Source organism: Hemitrygon akajei, chromosome 3, assembly GCF_048418815.1.
Source record: "Hemitrygon akajei chromosome 3, sHemAka1.3, whole genome shotgun sequence".
In the NCBI taxonomy this organism is placed as follows: Eukaryota; Metazoa; Chordata; class Chondrichthyes; order Myliobatiformes; family Dasyatidae; genus Hemitrygon; species Hemitrygon akajei.
Window position 1 is genome coordinate 19,227,785 of NC_133126.1, and position 24,000 is coordinate 19,251,784.

General features: G+C 41.2%; 1 protein-coding gene across 1 annotated transcript; it reads left to right on the forward strand.

Moving 5' to 3' along the window:
- Positions 1–37: 37 nt before the first annotated feature.
- Positions 38–22,101, forward strand: aldh6a1 (aldehyde dehydrogenase 6 family, member A1). The gene is made up of 12 exons (XM_073039263.1): positions 38–152; positions 2,039–2,080; positions 6,330–6,404; positions 11,066–11,227; positions 12,182–12,260; positions 12,630–12,932; positions 13,235–13,356; positions 13,924–14,113; positions 14,888–15,069; positions 16,160–16,339; positions 18,241–18,339; positions 20,121–22,101. The coding sequence occupies exons 1-12, from the start codon at positions 117–119 to the stop codon at positions 20,223–20,225; spliced, it is 1,575 nt and encodes a 524-aa protein (XP_072895364.1). The 5' UTR covers positions 38–116; the 3' UTR covers positions 20,226–22,101.
- Positions 22,102–24,000: the final 1,899 nt, after the last annotated feature.

Genomic DNA, 24,000 nt, shown 5'->3' on the forward strand with positions numbered 1-24,000 from the left:
TAAGAGGCGGTGGGTGGAGGTTGCGTGGGCTACGTCAAGACGCTGAAGCGGAGCCCCGCCTCCCGGCTGGGGTCGGCATTTCGCGGACGTTCTGTCCCCGTTCAGCTGTTTCAATCATGGCAGCAATCCTCAGAACAGCTTTCAGACGCAAGGTAAACCGGCGGCAGAGGCGGGGAGGGAGCAATAGGAAGGAAATTATCATTGGAGACTTCCCAGAGCCTCATTGCAACAAATAGCGGTTATTTATTTAATTGTGTGCAGATCACACCTAATTCATCCTACAGCCTTCACTGAGCTATTCGCAAACTCCTGACTTGGCAGTGAACAATATAAGTGGTTTGGGGGGGGGGGTTTCGTGCGTTTTCCTTATTTACCAACCAGCGGAAACAACAATGTTCTGTTTAAATGGTTTACACTGATTTATTCCGTGATATCATAATTTTATATTACTTCTGCCTCAATTCGTTTGGTGACTCCTCTGCAAAATCTGTTGCAGAAACTGTGTCGCCATTTTTGTGTGCAGGGAGTTTGCACTTTTGCACATGTAGTTGTAGACCCGTCTAATTTTCACGTCTTTAATGATCAGGTTGCAAACTTTAGTTGCTTTCCAGTGATTTCCCTGAAAAGAAAAAAAAAATTGGCGTTGTTTATTTTAGTTCTAACTTCGTGCTTCACAACCAAGGGCATTTTGAGGCTGATACTGATTAATCACCGATTCTGATATCTTTCGCCGCAAGAAATCTTTGTTTCTTATAGCTTGTGGTCGAAATGTCTAAAAGAAAAGTAGGTGCCTTTTATTTTGTATTCAAGGTCTGTAGTTCATTCGCCAGGTCCTATAGGTCAACATTAGTGGGTGGTTGCCGATGCTTGTTATTTATTGGCTGGTACTTGCTGGTAAGGACTGCCATTGGTTCACAACTTTGGCGCATCTTTTCCTCTTGTTTTCCTGACAGTGCGTGAATATGTTGTTCCCTACTGGAAAGGGACAGTGGAGATAAGTCAGGAAATTTGCAGCTGGTGATTTTTATATCATTGTAGGGAAGTTATTGGAGAAATAATGTAAGAGACATATTGTCAAAATCATGTTTACTGGAATTTGTTGTTTTGCAGCAGCAGGTCCATAATAAGACAAGTACTGTAATTTGCAAAAAAAAAGTGCAAAGAGGAATAGTGAGGCAGTGTTTATGGATTGTTCAGACATCTGCTGGCAGAGGGGAAGAAGCTGTTCCTAGAACATTGATCATGTCTCTTCAGGCTCCTGTAGCACATAGTAGTAACAAGAAGAGGACACTGGTGAGGATCTTTAATGGGGGATGACACCTTCTTGAGGCAACATTTCTTGAAGATGTTGATGGTGCTGGGGAAGGGGTTCTGGCAACCCTCTGTAGCTTCTTGCAATCCAATGCACTAGTCTCCACACCAGACTGTGATGCACCAAGACCGTCAGGCTGGAGGCGACCCAAACGGAATATAAGGTGTTGTTCCTCCAACCTGAGTGTGGCTTCATCACGACATGGAGGAGGCGGTGGATGGACATATTGGAATGGGAAGTAGAATTAAAATAGGTGCCCACTGGGAGATCTTTCTCTGGCAGACGGAGCACAGGTGCTCGGTGAAGCAGTCTCCCAATCTACATTGGGTCTCACCGATATACAGGAGCACCAAAAACAGTATATGACCCCCAACAGACTCACCTGGAAGGACTGTTTAGGGAGCTGAGTGGTAGTGAGGGAAGAGGTGTAGGGGCAGGTGTAGCACTTGTTCCACTTGCAAGGATAGGTCACGTCTACTCTTACCCCATCCTCCCTCCACCCTACCAGGGATAGGGTTCCTCTTGTCCTCACCTGCCACCCCACCAGCCTCTGCATCCAGCATGGAATTCTCCAAAATAAATTTAAGTGGCATGATTGTAAGAAAGTGAGGGAGAAATAGGCCAGAGAAATGTATACAGCGAGAGAAGTCCTGATGGAGAAGGTGAAAAAAGATGGTCAGGATTTTTAAACAGCTGATCAGTTTTATTTTTATCTTTTTGTTCCAGCTCACTCCATCCTTGGGACGGATGTGCTACTCATCATCTCCAGTAAGTTCACACCTGCAGCTGTGCGATTATCCGATGAAAGTAGTGGCTCAGTGGTAATGACTTTGTTTTGTTTTACTGTTAAATCTTAAAAATTGCTATTGAGTGCTGTACCAGCACCTGAAGATAAGTCATGAGTGTAAGTGGTTAATTTTACACTGAGCTATGTAATTAATACATAGATATGCATTCACAAACAAGAGAAAATCTGCAGATGTTGAAAATCCAAGTAACCCACACAAAATGCTGGAGGAACTCAGCAGGCCAGGCAACATCTATGGAAAAGGAACCTCCTGCTGAAGGGTCTCTGCCCAAAACATTGACTGTACTCCTTTCCATAGATGCTGCCTGGCCTGCTGAGTTCCTCCAGCATTTTGTGTGTGTTACATAGGTATGCGTGTTAGGTTTATATTTTTATTGCAAGTACACACTTTTGATGAAAAGGTTATTGATGTTAATCTGTTTCAAACAAAGTTAAAAGTTCGGCAACAACTAGCACCTTTATCAGCGGAGCATTGAGCTGTAACCTTACCTCTAATTTCTTTGTTCTGTCTTTCTGCCAGTGTTCCAGTGTGTCAGTTTGATAACAGCTGGATAATTAATAAACTTGGATCAAATTCAAAAGATTTTTAAAGGAAGCGTTTAGCAAAGAAAGAGCAAATGCTGAGAAGGTTCTTCCAATGAAGAGGGCTTGCATAGAATAACATCACATTAAGAAGAATAACCTTTTTTGAGAAATAATTTCCTGCAGCTGAAGAGGAATAAGGGGTCACAGACTCTGAGTTAGGGGATGAAAAATGTTCACTCATGGTAATTTTGTATTTTCCATTAGAAGAGAAGTGGATGCCTATTCAGAGATTTGTAGATTGTTGGACTCTAAATGGAATTGGCAGGAAGAGTGCGAGAAGCAGAAATATTCAATCTTATTTAACTGCAGACAAGCCTGCCTGACCCATCCCTTTATTACATTGGAGCATGCATATATAGGAAAAGATATAATGACTGAGACTTGAAAATAAAAACAACACACACAAAATGCTGGTGGAACACAGCAGGCCAGGCAGCATCTATAAGGAGAAGCACTGTCGACGTTTCGGGCCGAGACACACTTCTCTAATTTCTGTTAATGCCCCTCCTCCCCTTCTTGCCCCATCCCTGACATATTTAGTTCATTTGTTTTTTTTCTCTCTATCTGCCCATCACCCTGCCTGTTCTCCATCTCCCTCTGGTGCTCCACCCCCTCCCCTTTCTTTCTCCCGAGGCCTCCCGTCCCATGATCCTTTCCCTTTTCCAGCTCTGTATCACTTTCGCCAATCACCTTTCCGGCTCTCAGCTTCATCCCACCCCCTCCGGTCTTCTCCTATCATTTCGCATTTCCCCCTCTCCCCACTACTTTCAAATCTCTTAGTATCTTTCCCTTCAGTTAGTCCTGACGAAGTGTCTCGGCCCGAAACGTCGACAGTGCTTCTCCTTATAGATGCTGCCTGGCCTGCTGTGTTCCACCAGCATTTTGTGTGGTTTGAATTTCCAGCATCTGCAGATTTCCTCGTGTTTGCTCTTGAAAATAAAAAAGCTATTTTAAAGGCATATTAAATAGTTGAGATTGATCAGGAAGTCAAAGAAATGAGTGATGACAATGTGCTCTAAGTTATATACTTGCGTCATACTCCTAGTTGATGGTTGACTGTTGAATTGTCCATAGGTTTTAATTCTTTGTTTCTCAGGAATTTTACACAGATCTAGGAAAGCCTCGTCCACCCAACGTAGCATGTGCTCAGTTATAGATTATGCAACTGGAGCAGAATTAGGCCATTTGGCCCATCAAGTGAGCTCTGCTGTTCATTCGTGGCTGATACATTTTCTGTCAAAACACCATTCTCCTGACTTCTCACAGTAACCTCATTAATCAAGTACCTATCAACCTCCACTTTAAATAAGGCCAATGACTTGAATTCTACAGCTGTGGCAATGCATTCCATAAATTCACCATCATCAGGCCAAAGTAATTCCTTCTCATCTGTTCCAAAGGGGCATCCTTGTATTCTGAGGCAGTGCCCTCTGGTCCTAGATTTTCCCGCTACTGGAAATATCCTCTCGGCATTTCAATAATTGGTGGGATTCAATGAGATTACCCCTCATTCTTCTAAGCTCCAGTTAGCACTGGGCCAGGGCCATCAAGTACTACTTTATATATGTTTTGTGCAAACTCACTAGGAATCTGTGGTGGCAGGGAGTGAGAACTGTAACTGAATCTCCAATCTTTGAGAAAATAAACTTGCTGTCTGTAGTTTGCCAGTGCATTTTTATTGGCACAAGATGATTTACCATTATAAAAGAGGGGAATGATTCTTTACACACATTAACAAATCAGCATTCTATATAGAAAAGTTCAGAGTATTGAGGTACTGTCGTGTGCAAATGGTTTTGTTATATGGGAATTCTGTTTGACCAATTTGTTGGATTTCTTTGAAAGAAGAAGCATTTCGTAGTTGGGAACTGAGATGTACTACACATAGATTTCCAGAAGGCACATTAAATGTTATATCTTATGAAGTGCCTTTTTAGATGTAGAGGCCAGGTCATTGGTGTATTTAAGGCCGAGGTTGATAAGTTGTTGATTAGTCAAAGGTTATGGGGAGAAGGCAGGAGAATGGGGTTGAGAGGGAAATGGATCATGATGAAATGGCCGAGCAGACTCGATAGGCTGAATGGCCTAATTCTGCTGCTATGCCTTGTGGAAGGTGAAAGGTCATGGTGTTAAAGTAACATTGTGGATTGAAGATAGGCAAGCTGAAGGAAATGGTGAGTGGGCACAAACAAGACAGTTGGTAGGATGCAGTGAGTGGTGCACCACATGAGTCAATGCTGGGACTTTGACAATTTGTATAAGTGACTAGGGTGTTGCACTGAACATATGGTTGTTAAATTTTCCGACAGTACTAGGTGGGTAGGGAAGTGTTGTTGTGCAGAGGACATAAAGAAACTACAAAGGGATGTCGATAAGTTAAGTGAGTGGACGAAGGTCTGAGTAATGTGATTTATTGTCTATTTTGCCAGGGAAATTATCAAAGTATGTTATCCAAGTGGTGAGTTCTGAGATGGAGGGATCTAGATGTCCTAGGCATGATTTGCAAAAAAGCTATTTTAAAGGTAGAGCAAATCATTAAGTAAGCTAACAATGTTATTTGCTATTAGCAGAATCTAATACAAAAGTGGTAAGTTTTGCCTGAAATTGATCATTAGTGAAACCATGTGTACACTGCAGTACACCATACACGTAGTTAAATATGTTATTAGGTATTAGTTCCTTGGAAGCAACTTATGGAAGGTTGTTTTAGTCAAGCAACTGGAATAGGCTGCTTGCCTTGTGTGGAAGGTTGGATAAGCTAATCTTGAATTTGTTGGAATTTTGAAAAATGGGAATGGACTTGATTGAAGCATATAATATCCTGAGGGTCTCAACAAGGTGGAGCACTAGAAACTGTTTAAAAGGATGGCTCATTTAAAACTGGGGACACACACAAAATGCTGGTGGAACGCAGCAGGCCAGGCAGCATCTATAGGAAGAGGCGCTGTCGACGTTTCGGGCTGAGACCCTTCGTCAGGACTAACTGAAGGGAAAGATAGAGATTTGAAAGTAGGAGGGGGAGGGGGAATGCGAAATGATAGGAGAAGACCGGAGGGGGTGGGGTGAAGCTAAGAGCTGGAAAGGTGATTGGCAAAGCTGGGGCTTTTTTTTTCCTCATAGCTTTTGGTACTCAAGTTCCTCAAAGGGCAGCATAAACATAAATTTTGAGCTTTGAGATGGATTCATGTTCAATAAGTGGATGAGATGGGACCAAATCAAGCTGCCTGCGACTCAAGGAACAGACAGTGTTCAGATATTAACAGTTGCAGACAAACTGAATGACAGATACCACTGTCAGTTCTGTTTCACTGCCACTGGGCTCCATACAGAGTCCCATAATGCTCAGATTGCCAAACTCAGGAAGCATGAATTCTGTCTGTAAACGTTAAGAACTAAAACATAGGAGCAGGTGAGAATTTGGTCATCGAGTGTGCTCTGCTATTCAATCGTGGCTGATTTATTTTCCCTCTCAGCTCCATTCTCTCGCCTTCTCCCCAGGACCATTGCTGCCCTTAACCTCCAACTACGTAAAGTGCCACCATCCTTTAGTAGTGTTCTCATAGATATCATTTTAATCTGTTGGTACTGTGCATTGCTGTCCACTGACCTTATTCTGTTTTACAGCCTACAACAAAATTATTTATTGATGGGAAGTTTATTGAATCAAATACCTCTGAATGGCTTGACATCCACAACCCTGTGAGTATCTCTTTTTTTATATTTGACTTAAATTTTAAGATAGCTGATTCACCCAATATTTAAACTGGAGAACCCACACAGGTTATCAGCAAAGAAATGGTGTTCAGTTTTAGAAAAAGAAGAGTCCTTGAATTGTGTATATTCTTATGAAGCCCTCCACTTACAATTTTTTTAAAATTAAGAAAATTTTAAATGCATATTGAAGTATGCTAGGAGTATTGTTAGTCTGTATTTGTGCATCAAATAAAAGTGGGAAATCAATGAGGGACATTATTAAAATGGTATTTATTATTGGCATATACTTTGTTTCCATGCTATCCATTCCAATCATTTCAAAGCATAAGTACTTCAAAGTGATTGAAAGGAAAAGCAGTAAGAAAATGCAGACTAACATGTTGTAGTTCTAGAGAAAGCATTGCAGGTAGACAGTAAGGTACAAGGGTTACAATGAGGTAGATTGTGAGATCAGAAGTTCATCTATAATGTATTTAAAAACAGAAAATGCTGGCAGAACTCAGCAGGCCAGACAGCATCTATGGGAGGAGGTAGTGACGACGTTTCGGGCCGAAACCCTTCATCAGGAGTAAAGTAACATGGGATGGTTGAGGGGGGATAAGAAGTGGGGGGAGGGATGAAGTAGAGAGCTGGGAAGCGATAGGCTGGAGGGAAATGGGCTAGGGGGAAGGTGGAGAATTATGGGAAATAAAAGAGAAAGAAAGGTAGGGCTGGGGGGAGGTTATAGTGAGGGGAGAAAAAGAGAGAAAGAGAACTAGACTAAAATAATAGATAGGGATGGGGTATCAATGGAGGTCTGTGAGTTGATTGTTCATGCCGGCAGGTAGGAGGCTACCTAGGCGGAAGATACCTTGTACCTTATCTCCCGCCTAGGTAGCCTCCTACCTGCCGGCATGAACATTCAATTCACAGACCTCCGTTGATACCCTGCCCCCCCCCCCCTTATCGCCTTACCCCATCCCTATCTATAATTTTAGTCTGGTTCTCTTTCTCTCTCTTTTCCCCCCTCACTATAATCTCCCCCCAGCCCTACCTTTCCTTCTCTTTTATTTCCCATAATTCTCCACCTTCCCCCTAACCCATTTCCCTCCAGCCTATCACTTCCCAGCTCTCTACTTCATCTCTCCCCCCACTTCTTATCCCCCCTCGACCATCCCATGTTACTTCACTCCTGATGAAGGGTTTCGGCCCGAAACGTCGTCACTACCTCCTCCCATAGATGCTGTCTGGCTTGCTGAGTTCTGCCAGCATTTTGTGTTTTTTATTTATTTCCAGCATCTGCAGATTCACTCGTGTTGCCTATAATGTATTTAGTCCATTGAACAGCAAGTGGAAGCTGATGCTGAGCCTGGTGGTATATATTTTAAAGCTTTTGTATCTTGTGTCTGAAGGAAGGTGGGTGGGGGGGGGGGGGGGGAGAGAATGACCAAGATGGAAGAGATCTTTTATTATGCTAGCTGCTTTCTGGAGGTAGTAGTAAGTGTAGACAGAGTTCATAGAGGGAAGGCTGGATTTCATGATGATGGGCCTAACTCTGTCCACAACTCTCTCTGCAATTTCTTGCGTTCTTGTGCAGAGCAGTTGCTGTGATGTGTCTGGGTAGGATACTTTCTGTGGCACATCAATAAGTACTGTTTTGAATGTTCCTTTTAACTCTGAGTTTGCTTTGTGTTTTGGCATGCTGCAATTTTCCCACTGAACCACTTGCCTGTAACTGCTGTATTTTACATTTGAGAAAGATAAAGACAACTTCCTTTGTTGAAGGTTCAGAGATTCAATTCTTCATGACATTTAAAAGCATGAGAAATCAAAGCTGGAATAAGCGAAGTTGAAGTTTGTTGTGACATACATACCCAAATTTGGATGCCATGAAAATTAGCTTTACAACAGTGGCACAGAATGTCACAAACGCAAGCTAACATAAATTTAAATTAATAAAATATATGGAACTTACATGACAATATAAGCAAATAATAACATCTGAATAGGTTAAGAGAAGAAACCTATGTTCGTGTTTTTCTGGCTGGTTCAAATAGCTGACAGCAGTGGAAAAGAAACTGTTGTTGAAAAGCCCCTGTATTGGGGGGAAAATTCAAAAATCTGAAGTGCAAAAGGGCCTGGGAGTCCTTGTGTCGTTTCTTTCTTGTTGTGTTACTCAGCTGATAGAGGCTGATCCTATCTGACCTGTACTATGATCAACATCTTATAAGGTTCTGCAACCATAAACACAAGAGATTCTGCAAATGCTGGAAATCCTGAGTAACACACTTAAAATGCTGGAGAAACTCAGCAGGTCAGACTGCCACCCTTCATCCTCAAAGTCTTCACGGTCTCAGCCTGAAACTTTGTCTGTTTATTCCTCTCCAATGCTGCCTTACTAGCTGAGTCCCTCCAGCATTCCACCTCATTTGTAGCTTCTGAAGAACCTGAACAATATCATCTCCTGATCCAGCATAGCCCTTAACGGTAGTGACATTTGTACCTGTGACTGAATAGGCTATAATCTTCTCCTATCTGTACTCTTTTGACTATTCTTGCTTAGCCTCTTATTTGTTTCATCTTGTAGCATAGTCCTGCTGTAAGTCCATTTCCCATTATTTCTCTATCCAAAAATATATGCCTCCACTGCCAAAAAAAAATCCAGATTCACAATCCTTGCGATTGAGAAGTTTAATCTTACCTATATTCTGAATTGCTATGCCCTGATTATGAACCTTGGTTCTAAATACCCAAGTCAGAGAAAACATCAACCCCACATCTGTTCTGTCAAGCCTAGTAAGGGTTTTCAAAGCGATTACCCTTCATTCAGCATGGATTTGTGCGTGGAAGGTCATGTTTGACAGATCTTATTGAATTTTTTGAAGAGGTTACGAGGAAACTTGACGAGGGTAAAGCAATGGATGTTGTCTATATGGACTTCAGAAAGGCCTTTGACAAGGTTCCGCACGGAAGGTTAGTTAGGAAGCTTCAATCGTTAGGTATTAATATTGAAGTAGTAAAATGGATTCAACAATGGCTGGGTGGGAGATGCCAGAGAGTAGTGGTGGATAACTGTTTGTCAGGTTGGAGGCCGGTGACTAGTGGTGTGCCTCAGAGATCTGTACTGGGTCCAACGTTGTTTGTCATTTACATTAATGATCTGGATGATGGGGTGGTAAATTGGATTAGTAAGTATGCAGATAATACTAAGGTAGGTAGCGTTGTGGATAATGAAGTAGGTTTTCAAAGCTTGCAGAGAGATTTAGGCCAGTTAGAAGAGTGGGCTGAACGATGGCAGATGGAGTTTAATGCTGATAAGTGTGAGGTGCTACATTTTGGTAGGAATAATCCAAATAGGACATACATGGTAAATGGTAGGGCATTGAAGAATGCAGTAGAACAGAGTGATCTAGGAATAATGGTGCATAGTTCCCTGAAGGTGGAATCTCATGTGGATAGGGTGGTGAAGAAAGCTTTTGGTATGCTGGCCTTTATAAAGCAGAGCATTGAGTATAGGAGTTGGGATGTAATGTTAAAATTGTACAAGGCATTGGTAAGGCCGAATTTAGAGTATTGTGTACAGTTCTGTTCACCGAATTATAGGAAAGATGTCAACAAAATAGAGAGAGTACAGAGAAGATTTACTAGAATGTTACCTGGTTTTCAGCACCTAAGTTACAGGGAAAGGTTGAACAAGTTAGGTCTTTATTCTTTGGAGTGTAGAAGGTCGAGGGGGGACTTGATAGAGGTATTTAAAATTATGAGGGGGATAGATAGAGTTGACGTGGATAGGCTTTTTCCATTAAGAGTAGGGGAGATTCAAACAAGAGGACATGAGTTGAGAGTTAGGGGACAAAAGTTTAAGGGTAACACGAGGGGGAATTTCTTTATTCAGAGAGTGGTAGCTGTGTGGAACGAGCTTCCAGTAGAAGTAGTAGAAGCAGGTTCAGTATTGTCATTTAAAGTAAAATTGGATAGGTATATGGACAGGAAAGGAATGGAGGGTTATGGGCTGAGTGCGGGCCAGTGGGACTAGGTGAGAGTAAGTGTTCGGCACGGACTAGAAGGGCCGAGATGGCCTGTTTCCATGCTGTAATTGTTATATGGTTATATTCTTTCACGTTTATAAGTCCACTCTTCTTTATTTCTCATCATAGGGCAGTGCTTCATCCCCGGGAATTAATGTGGTAAACACAGAAAATAGTAGACATGGGTAAACCAGGTCTCTCCAGCCTGCATGACATTCAATATGATCGTGATTAATCTATGCTGGTCTGAACTTTTCTTCTGTGCCAGTTCCTCATAACCTTCAATTCCTCAATCATTTCAAACTTCTGCAATTCATTCATTTAAATGAATGGCCCCTTATTTTGTAATTATTTCCTCACAAGTGTAAACATCTGGACATCAACCCTGTCAAACCCCTTTAGGATCTTGTATGTTTGAATAAGGCTGCCTGTCATTCTTCTAAATGGCAAGGATTTCAAACCCAAGTTGCCTCGCTGTTTTTGATAGGACAACCCTCTCATCCCAGGAGTTAGCCTTCATTGTATTCGAGTTATACTTCCATGGATAGGAAGACCAGACCTGTATACAGGTGTGCCCTTGCCAGGGCTGTATTTAGTTTCAGAAATACAGTGTTTTGTGTCTCTCTTGTCTACCCTTAGGCAACGAATGAAGTGATTGGCAAAGTCCCAAAGGCCACTGAGGAGGAGATGCTTGCAGCTGTGAATTCCTGTCAGCGAGCTTATGTTTCATGGTCAGAAACATCAGTACTGACTCGGCAGCAGATTTTCCTGAAGTACCAGCAACTGATCAAAGAAAACCTGGTGAGTCATGTGGAATAAATGTGCTACCGAGTTGAGTTTCAGGGAAACCTTAATTGAGGTGGAGGTGGTGAGATGAAGAATCCTGAGTAAACAATTGACTTGTTCAGTTGCACAAAAGTTCCTTCTAGTTATTTATCAAGTAACCTCATTGAGACAGTGTGGGAAAGTTATTTTGGGAGGGAAGTTCCCTCCAATTTCCTGCAGTTGGACCCACCAACTATCCATCAGGCCTCCATATTTCACTGTGTACTTATTAGATGTGGAAGCAGAATTCGGCCATTCAGCCTGTCTCTTCTCTGCCATTCAATCATGACTGATAGTTTCTTTGCCAACTATAGCACCACTGGTCTAGGGGAAAACTGAGACAATAAGACATAGGAGCAGGATTTGGCTATTCAGCCCATAAGTCTGCTCCGCAAAATAGAGGTTCTGCCGAGATACTAGATAACACAAAACGAGAGATCAAGACAAAATATGACAATGATGTTTTGTGTTCAATGAGAGCATGGTATCTAATGGCCCCTTTTAGAGCTGATTTATACATTTCATGCTCTCATTTCCCAAAAAGCATCCTAAATATTAGTTGAGGTCCTAGTATACTTTTTAACCAATTACTCTGAGCTACACAATAACAAAGGGTAAATTAAGCCTCATTTAATGGGAAACTTAGAATCCTCAATTGACTTAAATGGGTACCCAATTTTGTCAGTCTGCGACTCAAAGGTTAGACTAAATTGCAGCTTCATGTACACGTATGGTTTTCCTTTTCACTAGATAAGTGATTTATTAGCATCTTCCTATGCTATTTCAGAAGAGCTTGTGTCTTTCAAATCATGGGCTTAACCCCTCCTGAACGCAGATTTCTCTATTCAGTATAATCATTGTTAATGCTATGGTGGAAAAGTGATTTACTTCTCTGTGCATTCAAACAGGATTTATTTTATTTATTAACAGGGAGAAATTGCAAAGCTCATTACAAAAGAACAAGGAAAAACCTTGGCAGATGCTGAAGGGGATGTTTTCAGGGGCTTGCGTAAGTGAAGTGTAAAACTTTAATGATGCGTGTTTTATTTTCCTACTGAAATCTTAGCCTTGAATAGAAATTCACAAAGGTAAGCATAGATGAGAGATCTTTGGCCCATCTCTTTCATATTGTTTTAAACTTTCTCCTATCCTTCTTCCTTTGCTTTTCCTTTAAATATTTACAAATCTTTCTGGTATGATGTATCATGATGTATTCAAATCATGATGTAGAGACAACTTTCTCTTTTCATGTCACATACTTTTGAGAATATTTTCTAAAATATTATTCAGGTAGCTCATCTTTTTCAAGTTTATAGCTGCATTAGAGGTATTTATTTGTCCTGTATATTAAATCTCTGCTTTCCTTTTCTTCCCACAGAGGTTGTTGAGCATACTTGCAGTATCACATCTCTCATGCTTGGTGAGACCCTGCCCTCCATCACCAAAGACATGGACACGTTCACATACCGTTTGCCATTAGGAGTGTGTGCTGGCATCACTCCCTTTAACTTCCCAGCCATGATTCCACTGTGGATGTTCCCTATGGCTTTGGTCTGCGGAAACACCTATCTGCTTAAGCCATCAGAGCGTGTACCTGGAGCTGCTATGTTGTTGGCCAAGTTATTCCAAGATGCAGGAGCTCCAGACGGCACACTTAATATTATCCATGGTCAACACGACGGTAAAAACCTAAAGCATATCTGTAAATTGTTTATAAAAATTAAATTCAAAGCTGTACTAATTCCTTAAACATTTTAGACATGGGATGTAATAGTGTCAAGTAACTGCAGTTTTACAATGCAGGATAATAGATGGCTACTGACATAACACATTTATTTGCATTTCAGCACACTAGATTTGGTGTAAGGTTGTACACCTCTTTAGCATGTTTGAGGATTCATGTTCAGGTTGCACCTTTTTTTTTCTTGCTATACCATTGTTGAGAAATGAGAATAATGTAGTAATTTCTCCTTGTATTTCCAGCTGTGAACTTTATTTGTGATCACCCGGCTATCAAGGCTATCAGCTTTGTGGGGTCCAATCAGGCTGGCGAGTACATCTACACAAGGGGCTCCAAAAACGGCAAGAGAGTACAGTCCAACATGGTGAATATCTTGTGCCTTTCCTGCCACTCGGTCTTTCCTCATATGGAGAAAAAATAAATATTCTATTTCCTGGCCCTCCTGCCCACCTATAAATGCAGTAACTTTCTTAGGATTGTACTTTCTGGCTTTGTGCGGGCTGTATGTTTTACCAGTGTTCTGTTGCAGCCTACAGCAATGTGACCTGTTAAAATTTGATTAATGTAGAGTATGTATGCAGGAGGTCTTGTAACTTACTTGATGTGAGCCTTGGTTTGAAACGTGAACATAATGGATTATTTGATATAAACAGTAAAAAGTTCACAGTTTAAATTAAAGCATTTGTTGCTGGTCACAATTGACAGAATTTTTCTACTGTTTTAAACTGCTCAGCACCCAAATGAGTGAGTTTTGGGATTTCACTCAGTTAAAGGAATCAGTTTAGTAAATGTTTCATAGATTGAAATTACTAGTATTTTGAGATAGGCGTTACTTTAGAAGTTCTGTTGTTCCAGTCTGTCTTTGGTTGTGTATTTTTTCGTAGGGTATTGGGTAACCTGCTTATCACTCTTAACTATGAATTTCTTTCAGGGTGCTAAGAACCATGGGGTGGTGATGCCTGATGCCAACAAGGAGAACACTTTAAATCAGCTAGTTGGTGCAGCTTTTGGAGCAGCTGGGCAGCGTTGTATGGCCCTGTCTACTGCTGTCCTGGTTGGGGAAGCTAAAACCTGGCTGCCTGAACTGGTGGAAAAGTCAAAGAAATTGAGAGTCAATGCAGGTGCCTTTGTTTTCCAATTGGTTTAATACAATGAGTAAAAACAGTATGATGCGGTAGGTGTCTGCTACTTTTTCTGAACAAGGGTGTGACATTTATCACTCTCTATCCCTCTGGAATGACTTCTATAACCAAGGAGTGCTAGAAGATTAGATGCAGTATTCCTGCAATTTTTATGCCCGCTTGGTTCTTAAAATCTTAGGTTGTCTCCCATTTGGTCCATAAAGTCAAGTTAATAAAGGTAAGTTGATAGGGGTGTGGGGAAAATAAAATGGGATTAATGTAGGTTTTGTATAAATGGGTGTTTGTTAGTTGGTGAGAACTTGTTGGACTTGAAGCCTTAGTTTGCAAGTTTATCTTTGTACAACTCTACCTTCATTATTTTGGAAGCACCCTCTTCACCAATGATGGCATGTAATGTACTCATTTATACCTTTTATAGTGCTTTTCCTGGTTGGTACACTCCTCCATGTATTATCTTTCTACTATTTATAAGCTTCAAGAACACTTTTGAATTCTCATTTAAGTTGACAGCTCATCTTTTTCTCAAACACTTCCTTTGCCTCTCTGGTTTCCACTTCCCTTTGGATTCCTTTATAATCAACCTGACTCTCGCTGTCCTGACATTTGTAGAAACCGTAATAGTGAGGAAAAGTACCTTGCTTGTTATGTGCTCTGTTTGCAATCTTGACTCGAGTAGATTTGCCCACATTGTGAAGGGGTGAGGATTCACTTAGTTGATTTATGTACTTAACATTTTTTACTTCCTGACACCAGGTGACCAGCCAGGTGCAGACCTTGGCCCTCTCATCTCCCCTCAGGCAAAGGCCCGGGTGTGTGACCTGGTCCAGAGTGGGTTGAGTGAGGGTGCTAAACTGCTGCTGGATGGACGGGCTATCCAGGTGAAAGGATATGAAAATGGCAACTTTGTAGGACCCACCATCCTTACTGGAGTCAAGGTAAGGCAGCTTTGTCAGCCCTCGATTAAATGCAAGATAACTTGTTTGAATTTGGTCCTTAACATGGATGTTTATCATTGATAAAGCTAGCACCAGTCACTGAGAAATATGTATGGAATAATCTTCATGCCCTCTACCTTACAGTTGTATTAGCTAGCTAATTACCCTAAAGTAACATCTTTTTATGATCAGAATTCTGGGTATGTTCCAGTAATTGAATTGCACCTATAAATCAGGATGGAAGGGGTTTAAATCATTCATCTGTTTTATCTAAATAACAAGTGCCTAGTTTAAACATTCAGTTACCTAGGTTAAAAAGCTCTAACTACCCCCAACTTTAAACTATTTTCCTGATTCTATTGAAGGTTCAAGATTAAGGTTGCCACTTTCTCCTGGGCTACAAACTGGAAGCTGGCTGATTCTGACTTTAGAAGGATTATAGGGCTGAATGAACTAGAGGTCTGCAGGGAAGAACCAGTAGAAGTAACATGAAAATGATGGTGACATTTAAATTTGTTTCAACAGGCACCAGTGTAAATCAATGTTAAGGGTGGCATGATAGTGTTGCGATCAGCATAACGCTATTATAGTACCAGCTGAAAGCTTGGGGTTCAATTCCAGCTGTCTGTAAAGGGTTTGTACATTCTCTCATCAGTACCTTGGTTTCCTTCAGGTGTTCTGGGCTCCTCCCACGTTCCAAAGACATAGGGGTCAGGGTTAATAAGCTGTGGGCAAGTTATGTTGGCGTTGCTCTCTAATTTGATGCAAGCGACGCATTTCACTGTATTGATGTACATGTCACAAATAAAACTAAGCTTTATTTTAAGGTTAAAACTGATAACTGTACCCAGCTGGAAGCCCGAGAAGTGTTTATTCATCATATACGAAGAGAAAACGCGCTCCTTTTTCTAAGCTTTCTTCATTAGAGATTGGGGATTATGGGCCAGTTTAGATTTCTATGAAATAGACAGTGTTTTGGTGCAGAAGTAGGACCAGACTACCTAACTCCTTCTTTTAGGATGATCAATGAAGCAAAGTAGAATGTGTATAAAATCATTAAATTGTTTTTTTTCTCCTCATTCCTCCTTAGCCTCATATGAAATGCTACACTGAGGAGATCTTTGGCCCAGTCTTGGTTGTCCTTGAGGTAGACACACTAGATGAAGCAGTTGATATCATCAACCAGAATCCATATGGAAATGGCACTGCCATCTTCACCACCAATGGTGCCACAGCTCGTAAATACACGCACCAAGTTGACGTTGGGCAGGTGTGTTTTAAGTTGAGGGTTGCAAGTTTACTTGAATGGTTCTCCATGTACCTAACTTTGGTTAGAGCTGGTTGCTGATTGATTTTAAAGTACAACATTTTAATTATTGATTAAACTATTGAAACTGTTTTGAGAGGAAACAATTCGATATGACGGACAAGACTTTAATACACAGCAGTGCAGCTAATAGCTCAGCTTCCTTGCAGTACCAGATAATCGGGGTTCATTCTTGCCCTCAGCTGCTGTCTGTGTGGAGTTGGCACATCTACCCCATGATCACATGGGTTTCCTTCAGCTGCCCCCCCCCCGTTATCCCCCACATCCCAAAGACATGCAGGTTAGTAGGTTAACAGGCCACTGTCAATTGCCTCGAGTGTGTAGGTGAATGGTAGCATTTAGAGGGAATGTGGGAAAAATATATAGCACTAGTGTAAATGGGTCACGTAGTGGTCAATGTGGGCTGAAATGCCTGCGTTTGTGCATTTTCTCTGGCACTAGAGTTTTATTTAGATGGACCTTCAGGAGTATTTGAAGTTATATCTTCATTTGCAATAATACCAAACAAGGCAGTAAGGGGGTTTGGGTCAAATTGGACCCTAAAAAGTTGAGAGAAGGTGTGAAATACTTCCCGCCAAAACTTTTCAATTGTAGAGCAAAACCAAAACATATGAATTAAAGAGGCATCAGCAGAGTTGCATTTATTACAAAGTGGAGAAACATTCGGGTAAAAACTGGAGAGCTTCTGTTTAGAAATGTAAGCTCTATGAACCACTTTAAATTGTAGAAGAGAATGACGAGGTTTTAGTTTTTACCTCTCTTTTAGCAAGAAAAGCAATCTTGCTTAAATGGAAGGAGTCTACCCCTCCTACACATCTTCAATGGCTACGTGATATTATGTCATATTTAAATTTAGAAAAGATCCGCTGCTCAGTCTTAAATTCAAAACAATCTTTTTATGATATTTGGGGACCTTTCCTAAATTACTTTTCCAATTTATAAAGTTTAACAGTGCACAGACTTTTATGTATATTTTTATCTTCTCTTCTTAAGTGAATATGTTTTTTTTTCCTAAATATCCATTGTCATCCATCAGCTTTTTTCTTTGGTAGTTGGTAGGGGGGTTGACTTTTTTATATAAAAATTTCTTTTATGATGTATGATCTATCTTTAAATTTTTGATTACAGAGTGGTATACCTTTATGTGTTATGCTATAACATTTTGATCAATTTTATTACAATATATGAATGTACACAAGATATGTTGAGATGTATCTATGTGTTGCACTCTGTAATTTTTTTTTCTTCTGAATAAAAATATTGTAAAAAGAAAGATGGACCTTCAGAATCTTGCAAGATATTCTAGATAAAAGACAACATAAAGCATTATTTGTCTGCTAACTAAAGCTTCTACAGTGTTCAGTAAGTATGAACTCAGCAGGTCAGACAAATGACATTTTGGGATTAAGATCCTATCCAGATGAAGTGCCTTCACCTGAATAACAACTGTCCAGTTCCCTTCGCAGATGCTCCCTGGTGGGCTAAGTTCCTGCAGCAGCTCTTTTTTTACCTCCAGATTCCAGCTGCTGCAGTCTCTTGTGTCTCCAAGGGCAATTTAATGTTTACATTAAACCGACAGAGTCACTGGAACTTAGATTTACTCCTTTGTATAGAATCATCGAGGCTAGCTGGTTTTGCTTTTACTTTATTCTTTATACTCCCACCTTACAATTCAGCTGCTGCCATGGTTTCCCCCTCATTTGAACCCTCCAATGTTTTAAAGCATCTTGATAATTGGGAATTGCAAACAGGGATGTACAACCCTCAGTTACTGCAGTGAGAACATCTATTTTGATGTTGTTTTGCCTGTTTTAATCTTTTGTAACTATCTGTAATATTTTCAGATTGGAGTGAATGTGCCTATCCCAGTTCCACTGCCCATGTTCTCATTCACTGGATCAAGGGGCTCATTCAGAGGTGACACCAATTTTTACGGCAAACAGGTATGTATGCTAGTCCCTAACACAATTGTACATAGTACCAGCTGGTTTTGAAGGCTGGGTCATTGGAATTATTTTAAAGAAAAGGTCAATACATTTTTTGGAAGATCAGAAAATTAAGGGCTCTGCAGAACTAGAAAAGCTTGGGGCAGATCAGAAGGTTCTCTCCAGTTTGTGTTCAAAGCCACAGGAGCATACCAGTTAGTATGAAGCTATTACAACTCAAGGGGTTCTGGAGTTTGGAGTTCAGTTCTAGCACTGTCTATAAGGAGTTTGTACATTCCTGTGAACCATGTGGGTTTCCGGGTGCTCCGGTTTTCTCCCACAGTCCAATTAATAAGTTAAATGGTTATTGTAAATAATCCTGTGATTAGACTAATGTCAAATGGATGGATTGCTGTGCAGTTTGGTGGACTAGAACAACCTGTCTGTAAATAATTAATACTAAATGTAGATATAACCTTCAAAGTAGTTTAACCAACACAACTTTGGTCAAACTCTGTCAGGCATCTGGTACACATTGGGTTTGGGATCCAGTTTGGTGCATTTTAGATCCTGATGACATGGCAGTCATCCAGCAAGTGTTGTTAAGAAGCGTGAAAAGGTAAAGGACCAGGAATTTCAGTGGTCTCTCCATATTAGTGGAAGAGAGGTTAAAATTATATTTTTTTAAAAGGTTTCAGATGCATGTAACACCTACTTTCATGAGGAACAGATTCTGGCTTTCACATGCATCTGTGTCTATATTGGCAAAGAATTGATCAGAAGAGGATTGCCCAATCTGAATGCAATTCCCCTTTACCCATTTCTTGCCACTGATCACTCGACACATCCATCCTTGTGCATGTTTTCTCCATTTCAATTGAAGTCGATTGATTCTCATTGCCAATTGGGTAATACTTCAGTGTAATTGACTTCATTGTGATCATTCATTGTTCAATTATTTTAATTTTTGCTCCTTTGGTTTTGAGCTTTCTCACAGCAGATTAGTATTGAATTTCAAAATCTCTAGAGTAAAACTAAAAAGTAGAATACCCTGGTCAGAAACTGATCAAGTGAAAGATGGACACCCAAGCTTATCCATTGATCAATAGCTTAACATGTTCTCAAAAGCAACACACAGTGCTGGAGGAACTCAGCAGGTCAGGTAGCATCTACGGAAAAGAGTAAATAGTTGACATTTTGGGCTAGGCCCTTCTTCAGGAACAGTACCATCTGTATACAGTACCATCACTTGGAGTACTGTGTCCAGTTCTGGTCACCTCAGTATAGGAAGGATGTGGAAGCATTGGAAAGGGTACAGAGGAGATTTACCAGGATGTTGCCTGGTTTAGAGAGTATGGATTATGATCAGAGATTAAGGGAGCTAGGGCTTTACTCTTTGGAGAGAAGGAGGATGAGAGGAGACATGATAGAGGTGTACAAGATATTAAGAGGAATGGACAGCCAGCGCCTCTTCCCCAGGGCACTACTGCTCAGTACAAGAGGACATGGCTTTAAGGTAAGGGGAGGGAAGTTCAAGGGGGATATTAGAGGAAGGTTTTTCACTCAGAGAGTGGTTGGTGCATGGAATGCACTGCCTGAGTCAGTGGTGGAGGCAGATACACTAGTGAAGTTTAAGAGACTACTAGACAGGTATATGGAGGAATTTAAGGTGGGGGGTTATATGGGAGGCAGGGTTTGAGGGTCGGCACAACGTTGTGGGCCAAAGGGCCTGTAATGTGCTGTACTATTCTATGTTCTATGTATATATGTTTAATTCATCTGCTTTTCTACTTTTCCAGGGCATTCAGTTTTACACTCAGATAAAGACTGTAACCTCACAGTGGAAGGAAGAAGATTCAACTTTATCCAGCCCAGCTGTTGTCATGCCAACAATGGGGCGCTAAGTTCATGTTACTGAAATGGCAAGCTGCATGTTCAGCACACTCCTTTGTCTAGACTTTCCTGATCTGACCGGATGGAAGTGGGTGGGGAAGGTGCAGCTTAACCCTGGGCAATAGTAAGAGGCATGTGCACAGGAATGGAAAGGGGTGGGAAACTAATCACTTGAATACCCTGGCAACTTTGAACATCCCTGCTCTGTGTTTCTGATCTGCTGCTGCAAAAAAATTAATTTCTAATCAGACAACTCGTCTGTTCATAAATGGAGCAAAATGCTAAACAGAAAAAAAGATGTCATTCTCTTCCCTGTCCAATTTGAGCTTTCGTTTGCTTAGTTTACTCTCTCAAGAAGTGATTAAAACATGTACGTGAAAGTACCTGATCTTTGCAGCTTGTTGGGAACGTAACTGAAGTGGCCGATTAATTATGTATTCTGCAATTCTATGGGCATTGTAATGATTATTTTAACTTTGTTATTAGTCATTATATAAGACTATAAGATTCATGAGCAGAATTAGGCCATTTGGCCCATTGAGTCTGCTCCGCCACTTTATCATAGCTGATCCATTTACACTCTCGGCCCCAATCTCCTGCATTCTTCCTGTATTCCGTTATGCCCTGACTAATCAAGAATCTGTCAACCTCTGCCTTAAATATACCCGATTACTTGGCCTCTACAGCCACCTGTGGCAATGAGTTCCACAGATTCACCACTCTGGCTAAAGAAATTCCTCATCTCTGTTCTAAAAGGATGTTCTTGTAGTTCCAGTACGTGGAAAGGAAACCATATAGCAATTGTTAGTAAAAGGCAAATGTGACTAAGATTCTTTTCTATATAAAATGTACTCTTATGGTTATGAAAATGTGATTTAGTTTTAACCGTGGTGCTTTATATGCCAATAACCTTAATAAGAAAATGATTAATTTTGGGAGAGTGTTTCAGACAAGTACACTCTGGCAAAGTTAGATGAAATTGAGTTGTTGCAGTGGCTCAGGTCAGGCCCTTGACTGGTGAGATACTGTGAAAGACAGGTCAAAACAAACTGAAACTGACATTTGAAGAACCAGGTCCTGCTCAGGGCAAGCAGCAGAGCCACAGTTACTGTGGCATTGACAAGGTTCTGTCTTGTGAATGGTGTGCAGCAGTTTCTGCTGGAGAGGTTGATAGCAAATTCTGATTGTGTAGCACTTAGCTTTGCTTAGTGATTATCCAGTTAACCTGCTGCTCTGTCCCGCCCACAGTTCAAACTGCTACAGCCTAGTTCACATTTCATTTAGGACTAATTCTCCATTTCATATCATTGTCATTGCCTGCTGCTGAGTGGTAGTGTAGGGAAGGTGGAATCAATGAGCCCTCATTCCAACAAAATGGCAATCTTCAGAACAAACATGGATGACATTCGTGCAGAAACAATGTTGTAAAAAGACTTTTAATTCTAAACTGTTTTTAAACATATTTTATTTGCAGCCCTGTTCATAGTCTGGCTCAACAACCAACAACTGACTTGAATATCACAGATCTCCAAATAAAAACTGATGATAAATTGGTCTTCCTCATGTCCAGTTGAGGTGACAATATTGTGTGCAACTGGCATGTTAATGGGTGGTACTTTCTGTTGCTTGTATAACCAATGTACTGGTATCTTTACAGACAATGTGATTTTTGTACTCAAGTTTTGAATTCATGTGGACAGTAAATCTGACTTCAATGCTGTGAGGTATAGTTCATCTAGGCAGATACAACAGAAGATAAGTTAATTATGCATTATCACCCTCAAGGTTGGGTGGGCGAGGATGTACATGGGGACTGTACTGTATTTAATCATGTGGAATATACTTGATGTAGGTTGACAAAATAAAAACATTGCATCATCCTTGTAATTTTTATGGATATTAGAACATTTTTTTCCTTTGCATCTTTTAAATGCAGTGTCATTCATAGAGAACTTAGATGTCCTGTGGTCTTAAGTGAACATGGTTTAAAGAGAAAAATATATTAGAGCTGACATTTAAAATGTCTTTTGCCATTTACTCAATGATACAATTGCTGGTTCTTGGGCAGTCTCTGGAAAGCGAGAATGATTTAAAACCATAAGACATAGGAGCAGAATTAGGCCTTTCAGTCCATCGAGTCTGCTTCCACTCTGGCTATGAGTTGACTAATGAGGCCACTGTAGATCATTTCACCTTTTGGGCATGTGAAGGCTGGCTTGTTTGTGATACAGTCCATCACAAGACCTCAAGATTCTCAGTCTCATCTTCAATGCTGTTCCATGGGCAAGAGGTTCTCATAGGTTGGTGGGGACAAATACAAGAGATTCTGCAGATGTTGCAAATTCAGAGCACAACACATAAAATACTGAAGGGGCTCAGCATTTATGGAAATTAATACACAGGAAATGCTTTGGGCTACACACACAAAATGCTGGTGGAATGCAGCAGGCCAGGCAGCATCTATAGGGAGAAGCGCTGTCGACGTTTTGGGCTGAGACCCTTTGTCAGGACTAACTGAAAGGAAAGATAGTAAGAGATTTGAAAGTAGGAGGGGGAGGGGAAAATGCGAAATGAAAGGAGAAAACCGGAGGGGGTGGAGTGAAGCTGAGAGCCAGACAGGTGATTGGCAAAAGGGATACAGAGCTAGAGAAGGGAAAGATTCATGGGGCGGGAGGCCTAGGGAGAAAGAAAGGGGGAGGGGAGCACCAGAGGGAGATGGAGAACAGGCAGAGAGAGAGAGAGAGAAAAAAAACTAAATATATCCAGGGGAGGGGCATTAACAGAAGTTAGAGAAGTCAATGTTCATGCCATCAGGTTGGAGGCTACCCAGCCGGTATACAAGGTGGTGTTCCTCCAACCTGAGTGTGGCTTCATCTTGACAGTAGAGGAGGCCATGGATAGACATATCAGAATGGGAATGGGACGTGGAATTAAAATGTGTGGCCACTGGGAGATCCTGCTTTCTCTGGCGGACAGAGCGTAGGTGTTCAGCAAAATGGTCTCCCAGTCTGCATCGGGTCTCACCAGTATATAAAAGGCCACACCAGGAGCACCGGACGCAGTATACCACACCAGCCGACTCACAGGTGAAGTGTCGCCTCACCTGGAAGGACTGTCTGGGGCCCTGAATGGTGGTGAGGGAGGAGGTGTAAGGGCAGGTGTAGCACTTGTTCCGCTTGCAAGGATAAGTGCCAGGAGGGAGATCGGTGGGAAGGGATGGGGGGACGAGTGGACAAGGGAGTCGCGTAGGGAGTGATCCCTGTGGAAAGCAGAAAGGGGGGGGAGGGAAAGATGTGCTCGGTAGTGGGATGTTTTGGGCCTTTAGGACCTCATTAGATATTGAGTCCTGATGAAGGGTCTCAGCCTGAAACATCGACTGTTTATTCATTTCCATCGTTGGTGGGTATGTTCATTTCTTAAAAAAGATAGCTTGGATGCCTAAGACTTTTGCACAGGACAGTATATAACGTCATTCCAGTCTCCAAATAGCACTGAATACTACTGACCTAATACAAAGCTGAGTACTCTTATTTCTGTTTCCTGACCACCTTCCAATTTCAACCAATATACAGTACTGTGCAAAATGTCTTTGGCACTCAAGCTATATATATGTGCGTGAGACTTTTGCACAGTGTGTGTAACTATAGTTTCTGTGCTGAGGATGTTTGGTCTGGCAGACGATGCTGACGTGGTCCACTTACCCTAATGGTGAGTTTGGAGATCTTTGGCAGAAATAGTGTTGGTATTTTTTGAGTGCCTTAAGCTAATGGCCGTAGATCTCCAGGT

What these genes read in the sequence shown, in the direction of transcription:
- aldh6a1 (XM_073039263.1), top strand. Translation starts at nt 117, where the DNA reads ATGGCAGCAATCCTCAGAACAGCTTTCAGACGCAAG. An exon ending in ACCAAGTTGACGTTGGGCAG is followed by an intron (nt 16,340 to 18,240) that starts GTGTGTTTTAAG and finishes TAATATTTTCAG; the next exon opens with ATTGGAGTGAATGTGCCTAT. An exon ending in CCAATTTTTACGGCAAACAG is followed by an intron (nt 18,340 to 20,120) that starts GTATGTATGCTA and finishes CTACTTTTCCAG; the next exon opens with GGCATTCAGTTTTACACTCA.